We start from the raw sequence: 24,552 nt of genomic DNA on the forward strand, positions 1-24,552 counted from the left end.
GGTGCTTGAAACTAAAGCCTGACCAAACATGTACCGTAATGATATGACAGTGAATGTAAATTTGTAATGCTTTTGTTAGTCGAGACCTAGACGAAATTTACAATATATAATATAGTCTCTGATTATATAATACAAACAAAAAGTATGGGAACACCCTAAAATTTGATAGTCATATATAAACTTAAACGTGGTGGGATTATTTATGCTCTAAGATAAATGCATTTTTTGTGTGTGTTTTAATGGGCACTATAAACGACATGTTGGAACATGCAGTGAAGCTACTGATTCAATATTCGTTGAGTTTGAGTGAAATGAAACATTGTCAAAAACAGCGAAAAACAAGGGTGCAGCCTAGTGAATGTGGAAGACAGACTTCCCATGCAGCTTATTTTTGACAATGTTTCATTTCACTCAAACTCAACGCATATTGAATCAGTTGCTTCACTGCATGTTCCAACATGTCGTTTATAGTGCCCATTAAGCACACAAAAATTTGCATCTATCTTAGAGAATTAATAACCCCACCACGTTTAAGTTTATATATGACTATCAAATTTTAGGGTGTTCCAATACTTTTTGTTTGTAGTATATATAATTTTGATAGAACACATATTCCCATTATATTTGAAAAGGAGTCCCAGTGTGTGAGCCGGAACCTTAGAAAATCTAGACTTGCTTCATTTCGAGCTTTAGCATTGCAGAAAGGGCTGGGCAGAAGGGAAAATAGTCTGTCTCAAAATCCCTGAACCACATTATGCCCTATCTACAGTGCTAAAGCCCTAAATAGAGCAAGTCTAGATTTCCTAAGTCTGAATCTCTGGTCTCCCTGGGACTCCTTTTCAATTTAAATTTTCTTGTTTGTTACTATCAAAATTATATATATTCAGAGACTAAGCCTTAGTCTAAAGGGAAAATAATGTCCTTCAGGGGTTGTGAGACAGACCCTTCGAGACCCTCCGACAGCGGCCAGGCAGGGTGGTTGACGGTTACTACCCGCTCGTTGTAGTAATAGTATATAGCTGTAAGTGTAGACGTCGAATACAGCGTTGTGGCCACTGGTGGACTCCTGAATGTGGAAGAGAGATATCCCAACCATAATAGTGTGGGATATTTATATATCGCTGACGCGAACACGCCTGACCTGTGACCTAGATTGGCAAAGCGAGAGATATGCGACTATGGCTATGCGACTTACTTCTCAGTTCACACGGCGCAGACGACACAACGCACTGTCTGTCGTATTAGCTAACAGCTATGCATATCGCCAAAAAGAGATCATTCACTCTACGAGTGATATAGGCGTGTGTCCAACTTGCTGTAGACTTGATCTTTATCACTGATGTCAGCGACACCACGTTGATAGAGGTCAGTGTACTAACACAACACGAGACTACAATCATGTGGTGTTGACAGTCACCTGTTTCTATGATACAGACAAACATGGAGTCTACACCGCTACTAGAAAGAAAGGACGAAGGTGACAAGTCGAAGCTGGGAAATCTACTCAAGGCCAACGTTGTGTTTCTGGTGTTCCATTTGGCTGTCAATATCCGTAATCCGCTGGTGACACAATATGTTTACCAGAGGTACTACGATGAGGAGTTCGACAACAGCACCAACACCCTCAATCAAACATCTAAGTGTTACGTCAATGAGTCGGATCCAGGATACCTGTTACAGGAAAGGGTTCAGGAAAAGACATCGGACTTTCAAACAATACTGACAGCCATCGGAAGTTCCTTAGCTGTAATTAGCTGTATGTTCTTGGGGGCCTATTCTGATTATCTTGGTCGACGATTCCTCTTTATAGTACCTTTAATTGGAGAGAGCATCAGGTATGCATCTGTAACAATTGTTATTTACTGGAATCTAGATCTGAGATACATGTACATTGGTGAGGTGTTTGAAGGAATTACAGGGGGATACAATGGTGTGATTCTGGCTAGCTATGCCTACACGGCTGACAACACACCACCTAAGAATTCCAGGACAATTGGCATCGCTGTGATAGATTTCACAACCTATCTGGCAGCCGCAGCTTCTTCAGCCAGTACTGGATACTTCATCAAAGACACAGGATTCCTCTATCCCTCAGTGACTACTTTATCAATCATGCTTCTCTCTGTGCTCTTTGTCATTTTTCTTCTCCCAGAAACTATCAACACAGATAGAAGATCCCAATATCCATCTCCGGTGAAGGCGGTGAAAAATGTCTTTGGATTCTACTTTTCAAAAGATTTTGGACCAAAGAGAGGTCTTTTCTGGCTTATACTTGCATCATACTTTTTATCAATGTTTTGCGGGGCAGGAGTGTCCACTGTTCAATATCTTTTTCAACTAAACCTGCCTTTCTGTTGGGGACCAGAGCTCATCGGGTATTTCAATATGGCGATGTGCCTTGGAATGCAATTGCTGGGGATTCCAGTCATCAAACTTCTCCATCTGTGCACCTCAGACCCAGTAATAGGTATCATAACAGCTTTCATACAAGCAGGAGCCTATGTCCTTATCGGCCTGGCCAGCACGGATTTTATGCTTTTCTCATGTAAGTAGATTGGTTTGTTGTTAAACGCCAAACTCAACAATATTCCAGCTATGTGGCGGTGGTCTTTAAAAAATCGAGTCTGATCCAGACAATCCAGTGATCAACAGCATGAGTATAGATCTACACAATTGGGACACGATGACATGCGTCAACCAAGCGAGCTTGACCACTCAAAACCGTTAGTCGTCTCTTACGACAAGGATCGGCTGCAGAAGACCAATTCTAACCCGAAACTTTACGTATTTTTCTCATGTAGGTCATCATTACAATAAGCGATTTCCTACATTTCTACAAGTTTTAAAAAAGGATAGAAATATTCATATAACAACATGCATAACATATGTTTGGATTTACAAGATGTTCTTTAAACTTTGTGTGCTATATGACAGTAATGTCAGCTTTTGCTAATTATTGTTGGATGTCTTTGTTGTAGTTGTGGTGCCCAATGGTGTTGCTTCCCCGTTCCCACCGACAGTGAGAGCTATCATGTCGAGGATGGCTCCTCCTGAAATGCAGGGTGAGTTCACAGACAGACGCTCAAGGACAGGGTCATGCACAGCGTTACTGTGGCAGTCCCCATTTCCAGTGTAACATTCAAAGACACTAATTTAAGCTAATGAAATCAAAACATTAACTGGAAACAGATAACTTCAAACAAGAGGGAATGATTCCCAAAATGGCCTCAAGAAGCAAGATTGTTTTTTAGTACATTATTAACTAACTTTAAAGACGGGAAGGTCTCACTGAATCCGACAATGAGATTGATTTAACCACATTTATCGTGCATAGTTTCCTCAACATGTTTGATGGTGTCTGAGCAGTGATATGTTATTAACTGATACGTGCATAACGGAAGCCTGGAAAGAACTCTTTCTTCGTAGGCTACTGCATTAATGATATTGATTGATTTGTTGTTGTTTAACGCGGCACTCATCAATATTCCAGCTATATAGCGGCGGTCTGTAAGTAATCCAATCAGGACCAGACTATCCAGTGATCAACAGCAAGAGTATCAATCTACGCAACTGGGATACGATGACATGTGTCAAACAAGTCAGCGAGCTTGTCCACCGATCCCATTAGTCGTCTCTTAATGTTATGAATAAGAAGGTAATATTATCAATACATATGTAATACGGTGAATACGTATGTAATATCTGAACGTTATTTGCCAGGTTCTCTGTTTGCCGGTATTGGACTTGTGAACATCATCTCTGGGACCGTAGGGATTACAGCTTTCAACGAGATCTATAATGCCACTGTGGAGATGCTTCGTGGCTTCGCCTTTTTTCGCCTGTGCGGGATTCGAGTTCTTGTCAGGAGTGATAGTATTGTGAGTACACACCATATTCTAATGTAACATATAAACTTATTTCTATATGTTGTTTTTACCCTTTACTATTAAATACGTAATTCTGCATTCTGAATTTTGTTTGGAAGAGAATTAGTACCAGTCTTTTTTTAACAACCACGAAATGTTATTTACATCTATGTAGATGTTACTCTTCTTCTACGAAGGTGGTACTCCAATTTACGTGTTCGATATTACCATCGACATAGAAGTAGATATCTATTGACTAATCGACTTGGTAACCATCTTTTCTCGAGTAGTCGGCAATAGTTACAGGTCTGTTTTATGCAAAATCTGGCTTATTGACCGATTTGTTTCACCTTTTGAGTGAGTGAGTGAGTTTAGTTTTACGCCGCACTCAGCAATACACAAGCTATATGGCGGCGTTCTGTAAATACACGAGTCAGGACCAGACAATCCAGTGATCAACAGCATGAGCATCGATCTACACAAGTGGGAACGATGACATGTGTCAACCAAGCCAGCGAGCCTGACCACCCGATCCCGTTGGTCGCCTCTTACCACAAGCATGGGTTACTGAAGGCTCATTCTAACCCGGACCTTCACGAGTTTTCACTTTTAGAGGTACTATCAGAACATTCAATACAGTTACTCTTCATAGTAAAAGGTAAAACGAAAATAGACAACCAACATACTACTAATTATTTATATAATTCTTGCTTAAAGTGTATGGAATGTGTGTTGTGACTATACTCAACTAATTTCACAACACAATATCACGATCTCATTTGCGATATTACACTGCAATATATGGAGATGAACGTAGCTTACGCGAAGATAAAAGTAACTTTTACGTATACAGTATAATCTACAGAGAGAATAGAAACAATTGAGACTACTTTTGCAATACCCATATGTTTCCAATTTGCAACTGCATCGTTTAGGTCGCTACAGCTGCGGTATTACTGTTTGTACAAGTGATTACTTAGTGAATGATAATATTATAAAACAGCTCTATACATATTTTGAAAATTGTGTGGCCTTGTTGTTGAGAACATCTGTTCTCGGTTGCGATCAGGTCACTGCACCTGTGTTTACATATCTATCACCTGAAAACTCGCCCATGTACAATCAGAGTGGCACTGATGGCATATCATCACTAGAGGACTATCTCTTCGTCATTACTTCTGATCACCCAGATAAACACGTCTTATTATGTGGTGACCATAATGCAAGAATCAACGACTTTATAGATTATATACTTTCTGATAGCCTAGACTTTGTCCAGGACTCTGATGATTATCCTAGTGATGATTTTGATTTGCCAAGAAATTCCAAAGACAATTTAGTTTATAACAATTACGGTGTTAAGTTAGTGTAAATGTGTCGCACATGCGGTGTTCACATCCTTAATGACAGGATTTTTAAGGATAAATGGTGAATGTATTACTCATAAGCCGGTTCAGTGTTGTTGACGATAATTGCCTCGTCTTCTCTTTTTTCCTCACATGACAGATTTTGGTGTCGGTACACTTGACATGTCCTTTCACTTTCCATTACACTGTTCACTTGACATCAACATCCATAAACAAAGCTCTGACAAAGCATCCACATCATATCACACGCACAACATCCCTGATGAACCTAACACTGCAAAATCAGAAACAACTAAATGGTTTAAGTTTTTATGGATCACGGACACTGACAATAATTTCATTACAAACTTCACAAACACCTACAATAATGTTTATCCAACATGATAAATAGTAACATTGACATGGCTATACAATATTTTGTAAACCTGTTCAACCAAACTGCAGAACACACTAAGAGACTGTACCCTGGTGGGACAATGAACTGGACAACATTATACAACAGAGATACACAGCATTAAGGTCACATAGAGACAACAAAACGGGTATTTCTCTATTCAGAAATTTAAGATCCATCTTCAAGAAAACCTTTTTAAAGAAAACAACCGAGTACTTTGGGAAACAGAAAGATAGATTAGTAGAGGAAAGAAAAGACCCTAAATTATGTTAGAAAATACTTAAGGAAAAACGGAGTTCACAGGGTTTATCTAACCAAATCACAGATGAACAGTGGGTAACACACTTTATAGAGCTCCGCAGTACAGATAATCAAACAGACTACACCTCCCACTGCAGTACTTCCAACATGGACTCTTATGTACACTAAACAAACCAATAACAGAACAGGACATATTAGCAAGGATTTCAAACTTAACAAATAACAAGACACCTTGACCAGATAGGCTTGCCACAGAGTTTCTTAAAGCAACACAACATAACATTATCACACCACTTACATTTCTTTGTAATAATATTCTCAATGCAGGACACTTCCCAAACAGCTGGGGCAAGAGCATAATATGTCCTTTACATAAATCAGGAAATAAACACGACGAAACAATTACAGAGGCATTTCACTCATTAAGACCCTTTGTAAGATTTTTGCCTTAGTACTGAACAAAAGGCTACAAATTTGGTGTGATGAAAATAACATTAAATGAGGCCAAAGCAAGTTTTAAAGCTGGTTACTTTACTGTGGATCAAATGGCTCTTATTCCAAGGTACTGCTGCAAAACGAAGGGAAGATTCTACTGTCTCTTCGTGGGATTTGCGAAGGCATTCGATACACTAAGACATGATGTTCTTTTAGCCTCTTTACATAGGGCTGGAGTATCTGGCAAGTTTTATAATATTATTGAATCAATGTATTCCAATCTTTAGCCTGTGTCAGAAACTAAACATAGTCTTTCATCTTGTTTTAAATGTTTTGTAGGTACAAGGCAGGGGTGTATTCTAAGCCCACAGATATTTCATATATTTATTGATAACCTTTATAAGAAATTAGAATCGGGGGAGGTCTTCATTAATCATTTGTTCCCAAATTTATGTGCACTTATGTTTGCAGATGACATTTCGGCACTATCTGGCACTTTTAACTAACTTCAAAAGAAATTAATTGTTTGGGAAAACTTATGTAATAGTACGGGGATGAAAGTTAACTTAAACAAAACTAAGATTATTGAAATGGGGGGCCTCTTCGTCATTATGAGAAATGGTTCTATAATGGTACCCCTGTTGAATCGGTTTTATTTTATAGATATTAAGGATTAGCTGTCAATCCCAAGCTTGTCTGGAGTAAGGCCCAGCCGTGTCTTGCATCGCAGGCCTCTATAGCTAAATGGTTTTCAGAGAAAAATTGGTGACATAGTTTGTACTGATCTACTTAAAGGAGAATACTAACAAAAACAAAACTTTTCATAGGAGTAAAGGAATTCTAAATGTCACCTTCCGTGCTTAAAATTGAACCAAAAGTTTGTAAAATTGCAATAAAAACACACAAAAAACGTACTCGTAGTTCCACCTATTACGGAAACACCCGACAGTTAATGAGCAGTGGGGGTATCACGTGACATGACGTCATATGTGCCTGTTGCTGATAGCTTCCTCTTTGATTTTACCTCACAACTTAACAGAGTCTATGGATTCTAAAGCAATAAAAGATGTTCCTGATGTCATTTCAGAAATGGATGTTAGACCGGATAAAAACGTTCCGATTTTACATCTTGCAAAACAGTATTCCAGTGAAAATGCAGAATAATCAAGCGAAACAGAGGCACCTCTTGATGTTAAAATAATATTAAAAATAGACCATATGATTTGTCAGGAATATGACTTGTCAGCAACATGCGATACAGTCCAACCAGCGCACCCACCCCTATAAATAAATTCTCAGTCCCTGAGAAAATATTTGTGTGAAATGTGATTGCAGTTCCTTTTGTGTCAAATGGGTGATTGCAGGGTGTCTGGGATTTATAAAAAAGGATTATGCTTCAGACTGGGGAAGATAGAAATTATCTGCTACAAAAAATTATACTGGAATTATTTTGTTGATTAAAATTAGGATCCTTGTCCCCATTAATAACGTATCAAGCTTCCGTACAATATCCCAACCTGAGATAATATAAGCGACGCAGAACTAGTCAGGACAATGTATGTTTCCCCAGTTTTTGCTTATGTAAATAGTTATGGTGCTCGGTCATAACCTTAGAATGACATCTTGTCAGCCAATGAGAATACAGAACAACTTTCACGGCAAACACCACCGATAAGTAGCGAGTCTGATGCCGACGTGCGGAATTGGACAAAATAGAAAACAATGAATGTAACTAGCACTTCATGATTTACCGTTGTATTCGTAAATTTTTCGGGTTGACTGCAGCATTTATGGCTCCAAACCGGAACGAACGTTATAGCAAAACATTTTCAAGATTATGAGAAATCTCTTACTGATAATATATATATAGCGAACTGCCCCAGCTACAAAATACCCCAGCAAATTTGGTCATTGATCCTAATTTGCTCACATTTTTTTTTTAAAATGATTAAATATATACATAAATGCATAGTTTTTTGTCAATTTGATATTATGTTCTTCTTATAAAAGTTATTACAAAGTAGTATTTCTGATAAATGTTTCATTAGTAAACTCATAGCTATATATTATATAACTTTTATATGAAGAACATAACATCAAAGTTGACAAAAACTATGCATTTATGGCATATATTTAATCATACAAAATAAATTGGGCATTTTGACTACCCCCCCTAGGGCAATTTGACAAAATATCCGGGGCAATTTGACAAAATTTGCTGGGGCATTTTGTAGCTGGGGCAATTCGACTGGTACCCTATTTCATCGTCATCGGACTTGATTTAATCTATGTTAAAAATAAGTTGTAAAAGTAAGTTGTGACATGGAATGATGTAGTATAAATAAATATCGTAGGTACTGCTTCCTTCTTCAGCCTAGATTTTAGATTTTCATACCCCATGTGTGCATGTCTCTTTTCATATGCGCCCGACTTGAAATGATCGGAACATTTCTCCTGCCTAACTTTGTCTTTTTACTTGGAACACGAAAGAAATGGTTGCTCTTTCCATTGTTCAATGATGCCGTGCATCCCCAGGCAACCCAGGTTTTCTACCCCAAAATGCATGCCACTGAACTGGAAGTGTGCACTGATAGCATCAAGTCCTGGATGACTATGCACAAGCTGAAACTAAATGACGGCAAAACGGAGGCTCTTCTTGCAGGAACTCTGCCTAAACGGTTGGCTGCTGGTGTGAAGACTGTTCGAGTAGGAGACTCTGAGATTACAGTTTCGGAATGTGTCAGGAATCTTGGTGTGGTTTTCGACAACAATCTATCAATGGATGATCACATATCTAAAATCTGTCACTCTTGCTATTTTCATCTAAGGAATATTGGTTCCATTAGAGATCTTCTCTCTACTGATATAGCATATATGCTAGCAAGAACACTTGTATTGACAAGACTTGATTATGCAAATAGCTTGTTGGGAAATCTAACCCAGGAACAGTTTGCGAAACTCCAACGGGTCCAAAACACTGCAGCAAGGATCGTGACCCGAACGAGAAAGTGTGCACATATAACACCAGTGCTAACTTCCCTACACTGGCTCCCAGTCCAAGCTCGAGTCCAAAACAAGATTCTCACCTTGACATATAAATGTGTCAATCAAACAGCTCCTGCCTATCTGACAGAATTGATTGAGAAATATGAACCTTCTCTGTCACTATAGTCTGTTTGCAGTGAAAACGTACCGATGAATTTCACTTTAAGCAAAAAAGTAAATCAAATAAAGTGAAATTAAGATTGCGAATCCTCCTATTTTTACCTTGTTAAATGAACATTTGAATCTCAGAATTTTATTCATCTTAGGATAAAAGTTGTTTAACAAACGATCATAGTTTCAAATCGCTATTATTGGTTTATATTACAAGGGGGTAAGCGCAGTAGTTGGAACACTGAAACAAATGCACGTGCGGTACGTGATGAGCGTTAATTTAGACCAACACTACCTTTTCTCGGTGTTTCATTTAATGTGCATACAACAAATGATGATGTCATATCCAATGTTGGCCTATACTTATATAATGTACAGACATTGATAAACTCCTGGACGTTGAGCTGCAAAGTTAAATTGCGCACCCACGAAATACACTGTCATCTGATTGTATTATGGGCGAAGGCCTCTTTACTGAATAAACACTGTCTGTTTGTGTGTCTGTTTCCAATTTAAACGACTAATTAAGATTCCATCACATTTGCTATGATATATTATTAATCCTGCAAGGATAACCGCTATATGAATATTATAACCAATGGATATCCACGTGTTACAGGGTGTTCCTGTGTGTATCTCACCGCGTGGATGACACTGATGCCTCCACTGTCGTTGTCATCAACGAAGAAGACAGGAAACCGCAGCAACACCTCCCACGAGAAACCCATCCCGAACCGACAACGCTTCTTGGTGAACGCTTATGATTGTTGGCGACCTAGAACAAGTCTTTGTCAAATCGCCATAGTTGTTGTAACATGCATTAAAATTTAAATAAATTATTTTGAATATTAACACATTCACTTGTTCTATCCAATTACTTCATTATGGCGAAAATAGCATCATTTATATACATAATTTATCTATATGGTATTGCTTAAATATACGATGGTGAGTGTTTGAAAAACGTTGTCATTCATGAGTGAATGAGCTTAGTTTTACGTCGGACTCAGCAATACCCCTGCCATATGGCGGTGGTCTGTAAATAATCGAGTCTGGACCAGACACTCCAGTGATCAACAGCATGAGCATCGATCCACGCAATTGGGATACGATGACATGTGTCAACCAAGTGAGCGAGCCTGACCACCCGATCCACACAACGTTTTGGAGTTTATCCTTACTCCTTCACCAGGTGAAATTACTGCATTTAGAAGAGATACACATAAGGACCGGAGTTTTATGGATGTGAACATTTTTATTCTGATGAGCACAACGTTTCGGATTAAATCCTTGCTTCTTCATCACCTGATGTTCATTGTAATAAAGAAGTTGACATCCATAAAACTCCCTTCTTTATGTGTATCGCTTCTAAACACCATTCAAAGACATGTACGTAGCCTGTCCTCAAGCATTCAGTCAATGTTATCAATAATGTACGGTATGTTAGTAGGTCACTAAACATGATGAGATTACACCTCCACTACGGTGTCAATATAGATATATGGATATAAACGGAACAAATCAAGTAGTTTTCATGACAATGGCAAACAGTATCTGCTCTCTACACGAACTTGTTTAAGGGATGAGTGGCTCTCTGAGTTGCAGCAGTACTGTCCAAACACACAGTAGTCACTGAAACTATGTCTTGCTATCTGATCCATGCCCTCTGTAGAACCCATCGATAGGTTACTACACAGATTTTGAACTCCAACGGGGAGTTCATGTCGGATAAAGACCGACCACTAGTGTGATGGAAATTACGTTTCATTCCTCTTTTGACTGTTCTCTGTTATATTGTTTATGAAACATACTTTAAAAATGTTCGTTTTGTGTGTGTTTTAAATTTGTAAAACAATCGTGTTCATCAAACTCTCTTCTCGGTGGTTGTCCACAAATGAATAGAGGTCTTGCCATTGTTAAGCACAGGCGCGTTCACAGGCGGTATTGATAAATATAACTTCCTGTCATATGACAAGCTGCTAAAACTGATAACAGCAGCTAGATACAGATAGATACATATGGATCAATAAATGTTAAGCTTCATTCATATTTGTCAAAGAACTGTTGTCGTCGTATCACAACAGATCGATGCTCATGCCGTTGATTAATAGATTGTCTGGTCCAGACTCGATTATATACAGACCGAACACCAAACGAATCTAAACAACCAAATAAATGATTTAAGCATTTTCCAAAGCGTCCCTGTATTTCTACATCACATATCGTTTAAAATGGTATCTTTTTCGGTATATGTTTGATAGAAGCCAAAATGAAACAAAACAATGAATATTTGTAGGATGATATATTTGATACAGATATGAAAGTGTGTTTGGACCGTAAGTTTGCTGTGTTTTGACGGCTCGTTGCAGCCCAGTAAACTTGATCATTCACCCTACGAGTCTAAATGGCTGTAGACTCGATCATTATCACTGATGTCAGCGGCACGACGATAATAGAGGTCAAGGTACTATCAGAACACGAAGCTACAATCATGTGGTGTTGACAGTCACCTGTTTCTATGATACAGACAAACATGGAGTCAACACCGCTACTAGAAAGAAAGGACGAAGATGACAACTCGAAGCTATGAAAATCTACTCAAGGCTAACTTTGTGTTTCTAGTGTTCCATTTGGCTGTCAATATCCGTAATCCGCTGTTGACACTGTATGTGTACAAGAGGTACTACGATGAGGAGTTCGACAACAGCATCAATACCCTGAATCAAACATCTAAGTGTTACGTCAATGAGTCGGACCCAGGATACCTGTTACAGGAAAGGGTTCAGGAAAAGACATCGGACTTTCAAACAATACTGACAGCCATTGGAAGTTCCTTAGCTGTAATTAGCTGTATGTTCCTGGGGGCCTATTCTGATTATCTTGGTCGACGATTCCTCTTTATAGTACCTTTAATTGGAGAGAGTATAAGGTATGCGTCTTTAACAATTGTTATTTACTGAAATCTAGATCTGAGATACATGTACATTGGTGAGGTGTTTGAAGGAATTACAGGGGGATACAATGGTGTGATTCTGGCTAGCTATGCCTACACGGCTGACAATACACCACCCAAGAATTCCAGGACAATTGGCCTCGCTGTGATAGATTTCACCACCTACCTGGCAGCCGCAGCTTCCTCAGCGAGTACTGGATACTTCATCAATTACACAGGATTCCTTTATCCCTCAGTGACTACCTTATCAATCATGCTTCTCTCTGTGCTCTTTGTCATTGTTCTTCTCCCAGAAAGTATCAACACAGATAGAAAATCCCAATATCCATCTCCGGTGAAGGCGGTGAAAAATGTCTTTGGATTTTATTTTTCAAAAGATTTTGGACCAAAGAGAGGTCTTTTCTGGCTTATACTTGCATCATATTTTCTATCAAGTTCCTGCTGGGCAGGAGTGTCCATTATTTGATATCTTTTTCAACTAAACCTGCCTTTCTGTTGGGGTCCAGAGCTCATCGGGTATTTCAATATGGCGATGTGCCTTGGAATGCAATTGCTGGGGATTCCAGTCATCAAACTTCTCCACCTGTGCACCTCAGACCCAGTAATAGGTATCATAACAGCTTTCATACAGGCAGGAGCATATGCCCTTATCGGCCTGGCCAGCACGGATTTTATGCTTTTCTCATGTAAGTTGGTTGGTTGGTTTGTTGTTTAACGCCGGACTCGGCAATATTCCAGCTGTATGGCGGTGGTCTGTAAATAATCGAGTCTGGACCAGACAATCCAGTGATCAACATCATGAGCATTGATCTACACAATTGGGATACTATGACATGTGTCAACCAAATCAGCAAGCCTGACCATCCGATTCCATTAGTCGCCTCTTAGTCGCATCGGTTGCTGAAGACCCATTCTAACCCTTTTACCATGTATGTGATCATGACAGTCTTTTAAGTGATATTCTACACTTCAACTAGTTGGCATATTTTTTGACAAAAGCAAAGACATTCATATCACAACGTATATAAACATGTGTTTGCCTGTATAAGATGTATTTTTTAATTCTTGCGCAAATTATTTGGTGTGACATATGAGACAATATTATCAGTGTCTGCTATTACTGTCGGGAGTCTTTGTTGTAGTTGTGGTGCCCAATGATGTTGCTTCTCCGTTCCTGCCGACGGTGCGAGCAATCATGTCGATGGATGGCTCCTCCTGAAATGCAGGGTGAGTACACTGACAGACGCTCAAGGACGGGGTCATCCACGTCTTTTCTGGCGTTAGTCATGAATTAAAGTGTAACATTCAAGGACACTCATTTCAGCGTGATCAAATCAGAACAGGACTTGAGAACAGTTAACTTAATTGAAAAACAGGAAATGATCCCGAAAACCATCTCAGGAAGCAAGGGTGTTGGTATTACATTATTAACTAGCTTTGAAGACAGGAGGCTCTCACTGAATCTGACAATGAGATTGATTTAACCACATTTATCGTGCATAGGTTCCTTAACTTGTTTTAATAGCCTCTGAGCAGTGATATGTTATATGTTAATGCATGTAACATGCACAACGGAAGCCTGGAAAGAACTATTTCTTCCAAGGTTACTGCATTAATGACAATATACATGCATATCTGACAACAACCATAGGATTCTGGTAGGCACCTCGGTCCCCAGAAGCCCATGCTTACCGTATGAGACGAGCATGTGGATTGGGTGGTCAGGCTTGGCAACTTGGTGATTGCTTGTCATCATATCGTATTGGTGTGGATCGATGGTCAATCAGATGATTGTGTGGTTAAGACTCGACTAATTGTAAATCGCCGTTTTCCAACAGGAATATTGCTGGGTGATTCGTTAAACAAAAAAATCTCAAATACTAACTGAATACTTCTTCTAAAATTCCAATTCGTCAGTGTATGTTTCGTAATAATAGAATGACGTCATTCGATGTTTGAAGAGTGTGCCTATACGATGCAAGAAAACGGGACGGGTTGTCAAGCTCGGTTAGACTGTTGAAAGTGCAATACCTTGTTTAGGTGGTACGTTCTATATCATTTCAATCCACTGGTCCAGGTTGAACTATTTACACGCTACTGTCATATATTTGGAGGCTTGCTGAATAAAAACTGTATGGTGTATGATACCCGTGAAGATCCGGGTTAGAAGTGGTCTTCCGCAAGCCATGTTTGTCATTAAGCGACTAACAGGATCTGGTGGTCAGGCTCGCGGACTTGGTTGACACATGTCATCGTATCCCAATTGCGTCAATCGATGTTCCTCCTATTGATCCCTGGATTGTCTGGTTCAGACTCGATTATCCAGGCCGCCGCCACATAGCTGGAATGTTTCTGCTTGCGGCGTTAGTAACTGAAGAGCAATTTACTTCACCCTTGAGTGAGTGAGTGAGTGTGTGAGTGAGGTAATATCTTAGCCATATCGTGATGGTAAAATATGAAAACCTGTCAGCGATGGACAGTAAAATAGCTAGAGTATCACAGATATGAATTTAAAACTAGTAATTAACTCTAAAACAGTTTAACTATGAGTAAATATGAGCTAACATTAATATTTTTTAACTTTTCTAATGGGAAATTGAATGGTATTACGTATATGACATTTTGAATACGTTTCCAATGTTAAGAATAAGTAGGTAATATTATGAATAAGTAGGTAATATTATGAATAAGTAGGTAATAGTATGAATAAGTAGGTAATAGTATGAATAAGTAGGTATTATTATGAATAAGTATTAACATTATCAATACATATGGAATACTGTGAATACGTATGTAATATCTGAACGTTATTTGCCAGGTTCTCTGTTTGCCGGTATTGGACTTGTGAACATCATCTCTGGGAACCTAGGGATGACAGCTTTCAACGAGATCTATAATGCCACTGTGGAGATGCTTCGTGGCTTCGCCTTTTTCGCCTGTGCGGGATTCCAGTTCTTGTCAGGAGTGGTAATAGTGTGAGTACACACCATAATCTAAGGTAGCCAAGTGGATAAAGCGTCCGCTTGTCAAGCCGAAGTCCCGGGTTCCATTCCTCACATGGGTACAATGTGTGAAGCCCATTTCTGTTGTCTCCCGCCGTGATATTGTTGGAACTCACTCGCTCGCTTCTTTATGCCATTGTTTTTACACTTGACATCTAATACGTAATGTTGCTTTCACTTTTATTTGGTATCAGCTGCTATTAAATTATCGACATGGTAGCTACAGTCGAACCCCAATGTCTCGAACTATTTTGAGTCGAATTCTCGTTGTGTCGAACTCATCTCGGTTCCTGTCGATTTCCTTATTTATCATTATTTTGACCCTGTCTCGTACTAGATGTGTCAAATTCCCAGTTATGTCGAACTCATTTCAGTTTTTTAAATTACATATATTCTTATCGTTTTGTATGCATATTTATTTGTCAGGAAGAATAAAGTGATTGAATTAATTTATATTTTTTATATATTTCAAGTTAATGATCAGTACTGCAGTAAACGTTTATTACAAAGATGTATTGTTCGTATGTATAGCCTACTATAGAAAAACGATGCTGTAAGCACTTTGCTGACGGATGTGTCGAACACTCGGATAAGTCGAACTTTCCCCTTGGTCCCGTCGAGTTCGACACAGCGGGTTTGACTGTATATTTTCTCCATGAAATGTCAATAGTTGCGGGTCTATTTTATGTAACGTCTGACCTATTGACCGATTTGTTGGACACAGCTGTGTCATTATTGAGGTACTGTCAGAACATACAATTAAGTAACTCTTCATTTACATGTATCGGAGATTTGTTAAATCGATTTAACTGAGATGATGCTATGAAACAATTTGAATTGTGAACATACAGAAAAGGCCAAATGAATACAGACAACCATCATGCTGCCAGACATTTATATGTTCTATATTTGTATTAACTATATCCAACGTGTGTTTAAACTATACCCAACTAACTTCACAACACAATATCACGATCTCATTGACGATTTCCTTCTATCATATACCATGCAGGTAGCAAAAGTACTGTAAGTCCCCATGGTCCTTAAGTTGGTGATCTACCTTCAGTTGTTGGCGATCTATAGCCAGTTTTAATATTTTATTGTCCAAATGGTGCTATTAGTTTTAATTTTCCACACTAGTTTTAGTTGTAATTGTGATATTCTAGTTGTTTTACTGTCCTTCGTCGGCAGGTTTTATAATATACATCTTTTCCATTTCAATGTGACATATGTCCTCGTCACGATACGGCTGTAATATTGCCGATGTGACGTTAAATAATAACTCACTCACTCACTCACTACTATCATATATGAGATAAAAGTGGCTTACGCGAAGATGAAGGTAACTTCTACGTATACATCATAATCTACGTAGAGGACAAAACAACTTAGACTGTTTCTCTTTCAGCCGTTTGCAATTTAAACGCATTACTACGTACAGGAGAAACGACTGATTAAGAATCCATCACATTTGCTATGATATATTACTAATCCTGCAAGGATAACCGCTATATGAATATTATAACCAATGGATATCCACGTGTTACAGGGTGTTCCTGTGTGTATCTCACCGCGTGGTCGACACTGATGCCTCCACTGTTGTTGTCATCAACGAAGAAGACAGGACACCTGATCCCATCATCTCCCACGACAAACAAATCTCCGAAACGACGACGTAACGTCCCTGGTGAACGTTTATGACTGCTGACGACCTAAACCATGTTATTGTCATAACTGTCGTAACATACATGTAATAAATTATTATTGATATGAACGCATTCACTTGTTCTTTGCAATTGCTTGATTATGGCAAAATTAGGATAATTTATATGCAGAATTAATCTATATGGTATTGCTTAAATATACGATGGTGAATGTTTGAAAAACGTTGTTATTCATGAATGAGTAAGTCCAGTTTTACGCCGCACTCAGCAATACCCGAGCTATATGGCGGTGGTCTGTAAATAATCGAGTCTGGACCAGACAATCCAGTGATCAACAGCATGAGCATCGATCTACGCAACTGGGATATACCCCTGTTATACAGCAATGGTTTAATATGCAATACCCCTGCTATATGGCAGCGGTATGTAAATGGCATGTAGAGGTGAGGTGAGGTGAGGTGAAATTGGGTTTAACTTCGTGCTTGAGAATATTTCGCTCATATGACGACGTGCATGCGTGTGTAAGTGTATGTGAGGCTGCTTGTACTAGCCCAGACTGAAGCTGGTTTTATAGTGCTAGCCCATGAAATACCATGCCGCAGTGAAGCATGAATACCCCACTCAGACACATTATACTGACTCCGAGCCGACCAGTCCTTGTTGTACCCATTAATGCCGAGCGCCAGGCAGGGACCAACAAGTACCATATTTTAACGTCTTTTGGTATGACGCGGTCGGGGATCGAACCGGCGACCTTCCTCTCTCCGGGCGGACGCTCTAACTACTACACCACGGAGGCGGTCAAATGGCATTTAGAAGTGATACACATAAGATAGGGAGTTTTATGGATGTTTAAGGGATGAATGACGCTTTGAGTTGCAGCAGAAATATTCAAACGCACAGTAGCGAATGAAACTATTTCTTGAGAGAATGCCCTCTGATCCATGCTCTCTGTAGTACCCATCGATAGGGTACTACACAGACCTGGAACTCCAACGGGATGTTCAGGTCTGTTAAAGACCGACCACAAGTGTGTTGGAAATTGCTACGCTTCATTCCCCTTCTGACAGTTATCTGTTATATGGTTTATGAAATATACTTTTAAGAATATCCGATTTGTGCCTTTTCAGTTTTTAAAACAATCTGCTTCATCAAAGTCTCTTCTCGGTGGTGGTCCCAGAATGAATGTAGCACTTGACATCATTAAGGACGAGTTGACAGGTGGCATTGATAAACATAACCTCCTGACGTATGGGAAGCTGGTAAAACGAATAACACTGATAATTTTAGGCTGCATTCATATTTGACGAAGGTCTGTTAAAAATATACTTGAATTTTTTACAAAGCAATCCTATATCATTTATTGTTTGATATGGTCTCTCATTTTATTTCTGCATATGTTTGTTGGTAGTCAAAACAAATTAAACTAACAAGACATGAATATGCAGTAGCAATGTACTGGATACGGAAGTTTTGGATCTCAAATTTGCAGTGTTTCGACGACTTTTTGCAGCCAAGTAAACTTGATCAAGTTTATAATGTTTAGGTAAAATTACAGTTACAATCATGGCACTGTGGACTAATTTAAATTTATTTTATTCAATGAATATGTTGATGATTTGCTGAAGTGCACAAGGTATGTCTGACCAGTGTTATATAACAGCGATGGTGTGATCTGGACTCACTCTGTGTCCGCCAACGCAGGTTGATCTTGTGGTCACAATCCACGCTGGTGTCTATCACCGAGTAAACAATTTTTATATGACAGAGGGTTCAAACGTCAAGGCTGCAGATATGTACTATCGAGAAGCCAGCTGTGCACACGGCTCTAAGTATACCGAACAAACATGGAGTCTACGCCTCTAGTAGCAGGCAATGATCAAGAAGAGAAGTCTAAACTGGGAAACCTCCTCAAAGCCAACGTTGTGTTTCTGGTTTTTCATTTGGCTGTCAATATCCACGAGCCATTGGTAACACAATATCTGTACACCAGGTTCTCGGATGAGCTGTTCGGTAACAGGACAGTCCACGCTACAAACCAAACATCAGCGTGTTATCTCAACGAGTCGGATCCAGGATACATATTACAAGAAAAGGTTCAAGAAAGAACATCAAACTTTCAGACGGTACTGACGGCTATATCAAGCTCTATTCTGCTCATAAGCTGTATGTTTCTCGGGTCATATTCTGATTTTCTGGGTCGAAGGTTTCTTTTCATTGTACCTTTAATCGGAGAGTTTTTGAGATATAGCACGTTGACTGTTGTTATATGCTGGGATCTGGATTTGAGGTACATGTACATTGGTGAGGTGCTTGAAGGTATCAGTGGAGGGTACCATGGTGTGATTCTGGCCAGTTATGCCTACACGGCTGACAACACACCACCTAAGAATTCCAGGACAGTTGGAATCGCTGTGATAGATTTCACCTCCAACCTATCTTCTGCAATCTCACAGCTCATGACTGGATACTTCATCAAAGACACAGGATTCCTTTATCCCTCTTTGACTACTTCATCACTCATGCTTCTCTCTGTCATCATTGTCGTTGCTCTTCTCCCAGAAACTATCAACACAGATAGAAGATCCCAATACCCATCTCCGGTGAAGGCGGTGAAGAATGTCTTTGGATTCTACTTTTCAAAAGATTTTGGACCAAAGAGAAGTCTTTTCTGGCTTTCAACTGCAGCATATTTTTTAATATATTTTAATAAGGGTGGTATTTACATTGTAGAATATCTTTTCCAACTGAACCAGCCATTTTGTTGGGGCCCAGAACTCATCGGCTATTTCAATATGGCGTTGGCCCTCTCCAGACAATTTCTAGGAATTCCAGTCATCAAACTCTTCCATCTGTGCACTTCCGACCCTGTGATATGTATCATAACATCCCTTATACAAGCAGGAGCCTATGTCCTAGAGGGCCTGGCCGACACTAACTTCATGCTTTTTGCAGGTAAGTCATAATAAGCTTTATGTCAATAAAAGAAACCTTTGATAAGAACCTATGTTGGGAATCAGACACGGGCCTTCCACGTGACAAACGAAAACTTAAATTGATGGACTACCTTACCGACCCCACCCCTATCCCACATTTGTGCGTACTCAAATTATTATCATTCCTGTCAAAACAGTTTGAAAGATTGAAGGCTAAATATACTGATAGCTTTTCTTTGTTTTCATTGCAGCTGCTTTGCCAAATGGTATTGCTTCCCCTCTGCTCCCGGCAGTGAGAGCTATCATGTCAAGGATGGCGCCTGCGGAAATGCAGGGTGAGTCTTATACGGATAAAGAAAGAAACGTGCATGTGTGCAATGGAAAGACGACGCACGTTTATATAATACCTGTTTATGTTTACAGCATCCTTTCTAAAGTACATTTATCATAGCACTGAATAATTCCAAAAACTTTCAATGTATATTGCACTTCAACAACGCATGAGAGAGCTTTGGGGTAAATGTTCGTGGATAGAATGGGACGCCAACAATATGCATGCTTTCACAAAATTCATCATATATCATAATTTTAAGTATAACAAGTACATAACCATATGCCCACATGCTATATATGTCGAAGTTTAACGAATCGCGAGAAATTTTTAAAAATCGGAGAATCAATTTGATTCATCAGTGCAGGTTCGTGAATATTCAAATAAACATTCCTGTACCAACTGAGACATAATGTATATTCAATGTGATTCAGCTGGAATGCATGTACCTTAAATAAATAAACAAATAAATAAATAGATAAATAAATAGTTCCGTGAGTTAACGCATTGCATTTTAAACTCAGTTACACCATGCTACGATTGCGACAATATCATAGGTTTATGAATCAGATAGTGAGGATGTCTGGTGATGTCAAAACAGGAAACGGCACGGGGCATAATTTGGGTCACCGAGTGTCAAAATTAGATATCGTTTCTATCATTGCTACCATACAACCTTTGGGAAATGTTACTAAGGTCTTGGACGTTGCTAAGGTCTTGGATAACCATGTTCAAGAAACATTTCAGTAAGAACAAAAGGTAGCTGTTTGAAAGGTTCGTAGAAAGAGGCCCTAAGAAGAACTGGAACGTAGTTCCAGTGGCTGGAACTGCTGGAGGATGACGTATCATCTTGGAAAGATCGTCAAAGCGACTTTGTCAAGAATATGTGTACATAGATCTTAATATGAATCTTATCCAGTTCAGAAGGTAAATGCGTGGTGGCGAATTGGTCGTTTGACCATTAGACATCAGATTATCGATATACCCAAAACTCAATTTCAAAATTGTTTTGTTTACCAATCGGAACAGGTCCCTATTCTTATTGCTAAATGCATGCCGTCACTTTTTGCTTGCAGGATCACTGTTTGCAGGGGTTGGGCTAATGAACATCCTCTCAGCAGGTTTAGGAGTGACAGCTTTCAACCAGATGTATGATGCAACTGTGAAGATATTCCGGGGTTTCGCCTTCCTCGTCTGTGCTGCTTGTCATTTGTTGGCGATAGTTATCATAGTGTGAGTATATGAATGATCATGGGTATTAAAACGTTTCTTGAAAATGTACAGGGTTTTTCATTAGCCGTTTTGGTATAAAACCACTATGTACCAGTAACCTTATTACATAGTGTTGACGTCATATGTTCAAAAGGTCATCTGTTCTACGTAAGTTCCTGGTTTATCTTTTCACTGACGAATAAATTAGTCTGTCTCACAGTCCCTGAACCATATTATTTTCCCTACAACCTAGCCTTCCCTGCAATGCTAAAGCCCTTAATGAAGCAAGATTTCCCCTGGTTGGTCTCCGTGGGGCTCCTTTTTAATTTAAATGGGTGTATTTGTCACTTGTATGTTCAGAGACTAAGCGTTAGTCTAACTAATAAATACGATCACACGTATAGGACGTTTTTAGGACAAACTAACGTATGTTTATATGTATGTGTTTCGTACTTTGCATAAATAAATATATAATTTTCTGTCTTGCAGGGTGTTTCTGTGTTTGTCACGCCGCACTATCGACATTAATACCTCCACCAATGTTGTCAACAATGACTCCGATCAGTGACACGATGATGTGATGTCATTGGATGATGCTTATGGATAGAGAAGACATACACCCAGAGCATAACGTGAACCTATTTTGATACAGTGATTCTATGGTAGTCCAGACACTTCCGGGATGATTACCGTCGAGAGTCTCCTTATTATTGGAATACTGTATTAAGTGAAATTTGAAGTTTGACTGGTGCCACAGGTGCAGCGGGTTACGCTCCCCTTTCCACGAAAACCCGGTATCATCTATATATTGATAGTGCTTCATAAACACAAGTCGGAACTGAAATATCAATTCCGCGCTTTCAGAAGAAGTTCCTCATGGATGTGGAAATGGTTTTGCCGCTCAGGTTAATCAACAGAGATAGTGCCCCAATCGTGACAGTTTGGAGTATCTTTTAATTCATGTCAGCATTCTTCTCTTTTAGCCGTTACTCCGTCTAAATTAGCTAATGCTCAAGTCAGTTGACTCAGTGATATGTATTACGTTTACAAACAAATACCCGATTAGAATGTTCTCTTGATTAATTTGGGTTGTTTTGTCTGTTTGATTTATTTTTATATTATTATTTTTCATTTTATTCAATTTTTTAAAAATAATTTAATTTTTTTTTTTTGTTGGGGGGAGAGGGGGATTGGGTGTGCATAACACATGACTCCGTAACTATGATAATGAGTGTTCAACATATATAGTGGATTAATGAAATATATATGCAAAATGTCTGGTCCAAAATATATTCGACTATATACAAATTAATATTGCTAAGCGAGGCATTATACAAGAAACTTACCAACCAAATAAATATAATTTAAGCATTTTCCAAAGCGGTCCTGTATTGCGACATCATATATCCTTTGATCAGGTTTTGGTAAAATCACCTTTTTCTATCATAGCCCATACTTTCCTTTTCCCTGCTGTTTTTCTGCCACAAACTAGGAACATGGATTGTAGATTTAAAACCCATTCCGAGTAAAAGCACTGAAGAATACCTTTGGATTCTTTTTTCACTCGTAACAACTGACGGGCCAATGCGAAACCCTATCTAATTCAACTGCTGCACTCTTTGTATAATAATATAGTGGTGACGATGTAGATTGATGCCGGTTCCTACCACTTATTACAGTTGGAAACTACTTTGTGGTACTTCCAATCAAGGATAGTTACACGCATGCAGAGTTTGTCCAAGTTAGTGTATGCCGTCCATAGTGGATGGATGTTAAATTGAAATGATGATAACACTACTCACCATAGTTGATGAATTACGTGTGTATCTTGTGTTACGGTTTAGAAATTTACATAACAACGTATGGTTTGGATTTACGACTTCCTTAATATTTACGACACGACGTTTCTGGGCTACTTCCTGCCCCATTCACCTGATAACGGGGCAAGAAGTAGCCCAGAAACGTCGTGTTGTAAATAGTAAAGAAGTTGTAAATCCATACCATACGTTGTTATGTTACCTTCCAACTTCTAAATGCCCATCAATCATCTGGTTTAGAAATTACGAAGACAAAAGTCTTGTAAGTCCCCTTTAAACCAGCAAAACAGAACACAGACAAGTCTATGATATTCAATAATATATTGAATAAAAAACAAACAAGGTTATAATGAATGACAGTACAGATTTCCAATACAACACAATTGAGTCACAAATCTAGAAATATTAACTCAACAACATCTTGATATTTCTGGTAAACAGATGTACTGATTGAAGATTGTTGACAGCAGTTGAAAGATCAATGTAGATCAATAACTCTTGAGGTATTTCGAGGGGAAGTTACGTGCTAACCAAAGACCCCTAGTCTAACTCCATTCAAATTATTATACGCTATACGTTTGATATTAAAAGGGTCAATAATTGCACGGTAGTCCGTGTCGTTTCTTTAAAGCGTGAAAAAGGGTGTTATGTCTTGTATGAGGTGACGTGAAATGTAATTTGATTGACAATGCTGCAATGTCACCGTTAAAGAAAATGTACACATCCAATCTAAAGTTCTCGTAGTGGCTACACAAACTCGTTAGCCCATTTAACAACTGACACTTATGATTTTCTGATTTCAACTTTGCACATTCCTGAAATTTCCTTGTCGGAAAACTAGATCCGTCCCCACATTAGTACAATGTGTGAAGCCCATTTCTGGTGTCCCCTGCTAGATATTGCTGACATATTGCTGAAAGTGACGTAAAGCCCATTCACGCACTCATTCACTCTCCCATACTAGATGCAATAATGTGTCGACCTGGTGTCAGATAAAAAATATTCAGATATGTAATTGATAAATTTAACATGAAATCAATAGCCTTATCTTCAAAGTCACCAAACCATCAACTTCAAGATCATTAAAGCAAAAAGAAAACTATTGTATAATAATCTCGATGATATCATCCCTAGTTGTAGTACCCCAGCTGTATGGCG

General features: G+C 38.9%; 2 protein-coding genes across 4 annotated transcripts; both read left to right on the forward strand.

Moving 5' to 3' along the window:
• The first annotated feature begins 968 nt into the window (after positions 1-968).
• On the forward strand, positions 969-17,204 carry LOC124283179 (solute carrier family 46 member 3-like). Of its 3 annotated transcripts, none has more exons than XM_046719207.1 (4): positions 969-2,545; positions 2,979-3,062; positions 3,721-3,878; positions 10,099-10,335. In XM_046719207.1, the coding sequence occupies exons 1-4, from the start codon at positions 1,426-1,428 to the stop codon at positions 10,129-10,131; spliced, it is 1,395 nt and encodes a 464-aa protein (XP_046575163.1). In that variant the 5' UTR covers positions 969-1,425; the 3' UTR covers positions 10,132-10,335. The 3 variants fall into 3 exon arrangements, with proteins under 3 accessions (XP_046575163.1, XP_046575165.1, XP_046575164.1); XM_046719209.1 differs by lacking the exons at positions 2,979-3,062; positions 3,721-3,878; positions 10,099-10,335 and adding exons at positions 13,575-13,659; positions 15,251-15,407; positions 16,984-17,204 and having other exon boundaries at positions 2,362-2,545; XM_046719208.1 differs by lacking the exons at positions 969-2,545; positions 2,979-3,062; positions 3,721-3,878; positions 10,099-10,335 and adding exons at positions 12,827-13,118; positions 13,575-13,659; positions 15,251-15,407; positions 16,984-17,204.
• Positions 17,205-18,943: 1,739 nt separating this feature from the next.
• Positions 18,944-23,121, forward strand: LOC124283201 (solute carrier family 46 member 3-like). Its single transcript, XM_046719232.1, has 4 exons — positions 18,944-20,053; positions 20,286-20,369; positions 21,442-21,598; positions 22,067-23,121. Exons 1-4 carry the CDS (start codon positions 18,946-18,948, stop codon positions 22,143-22,145), a joined length of 1,428 nt encoding a protein of 475 aa, XP_046575188.1. The 5' UTR covers positions 18,944-18,945; the 3' UTR covers positions 22,146-23,121.
• The last annotated feature ends 1,431 nt before the right edge of the window (positions 23,122-24,552 follow it).

The sequence above is a fragment of the Haliotis rubra genome, unplaced genomic scaffold (assembly GCF_003918875.1).
Source record: "Haliotis rubra isolate DU_JTF1 unplaced genomic scaffold, ASM391887v1 Scf310, whole genome shotgun sequence".
Classification (NCBI taxonomy): Eukaryota; Metazoa; Mollusca; class Gastropoda; order Lepetellida; family Haliotidae; genus Haliotis; species Haliotis rubra.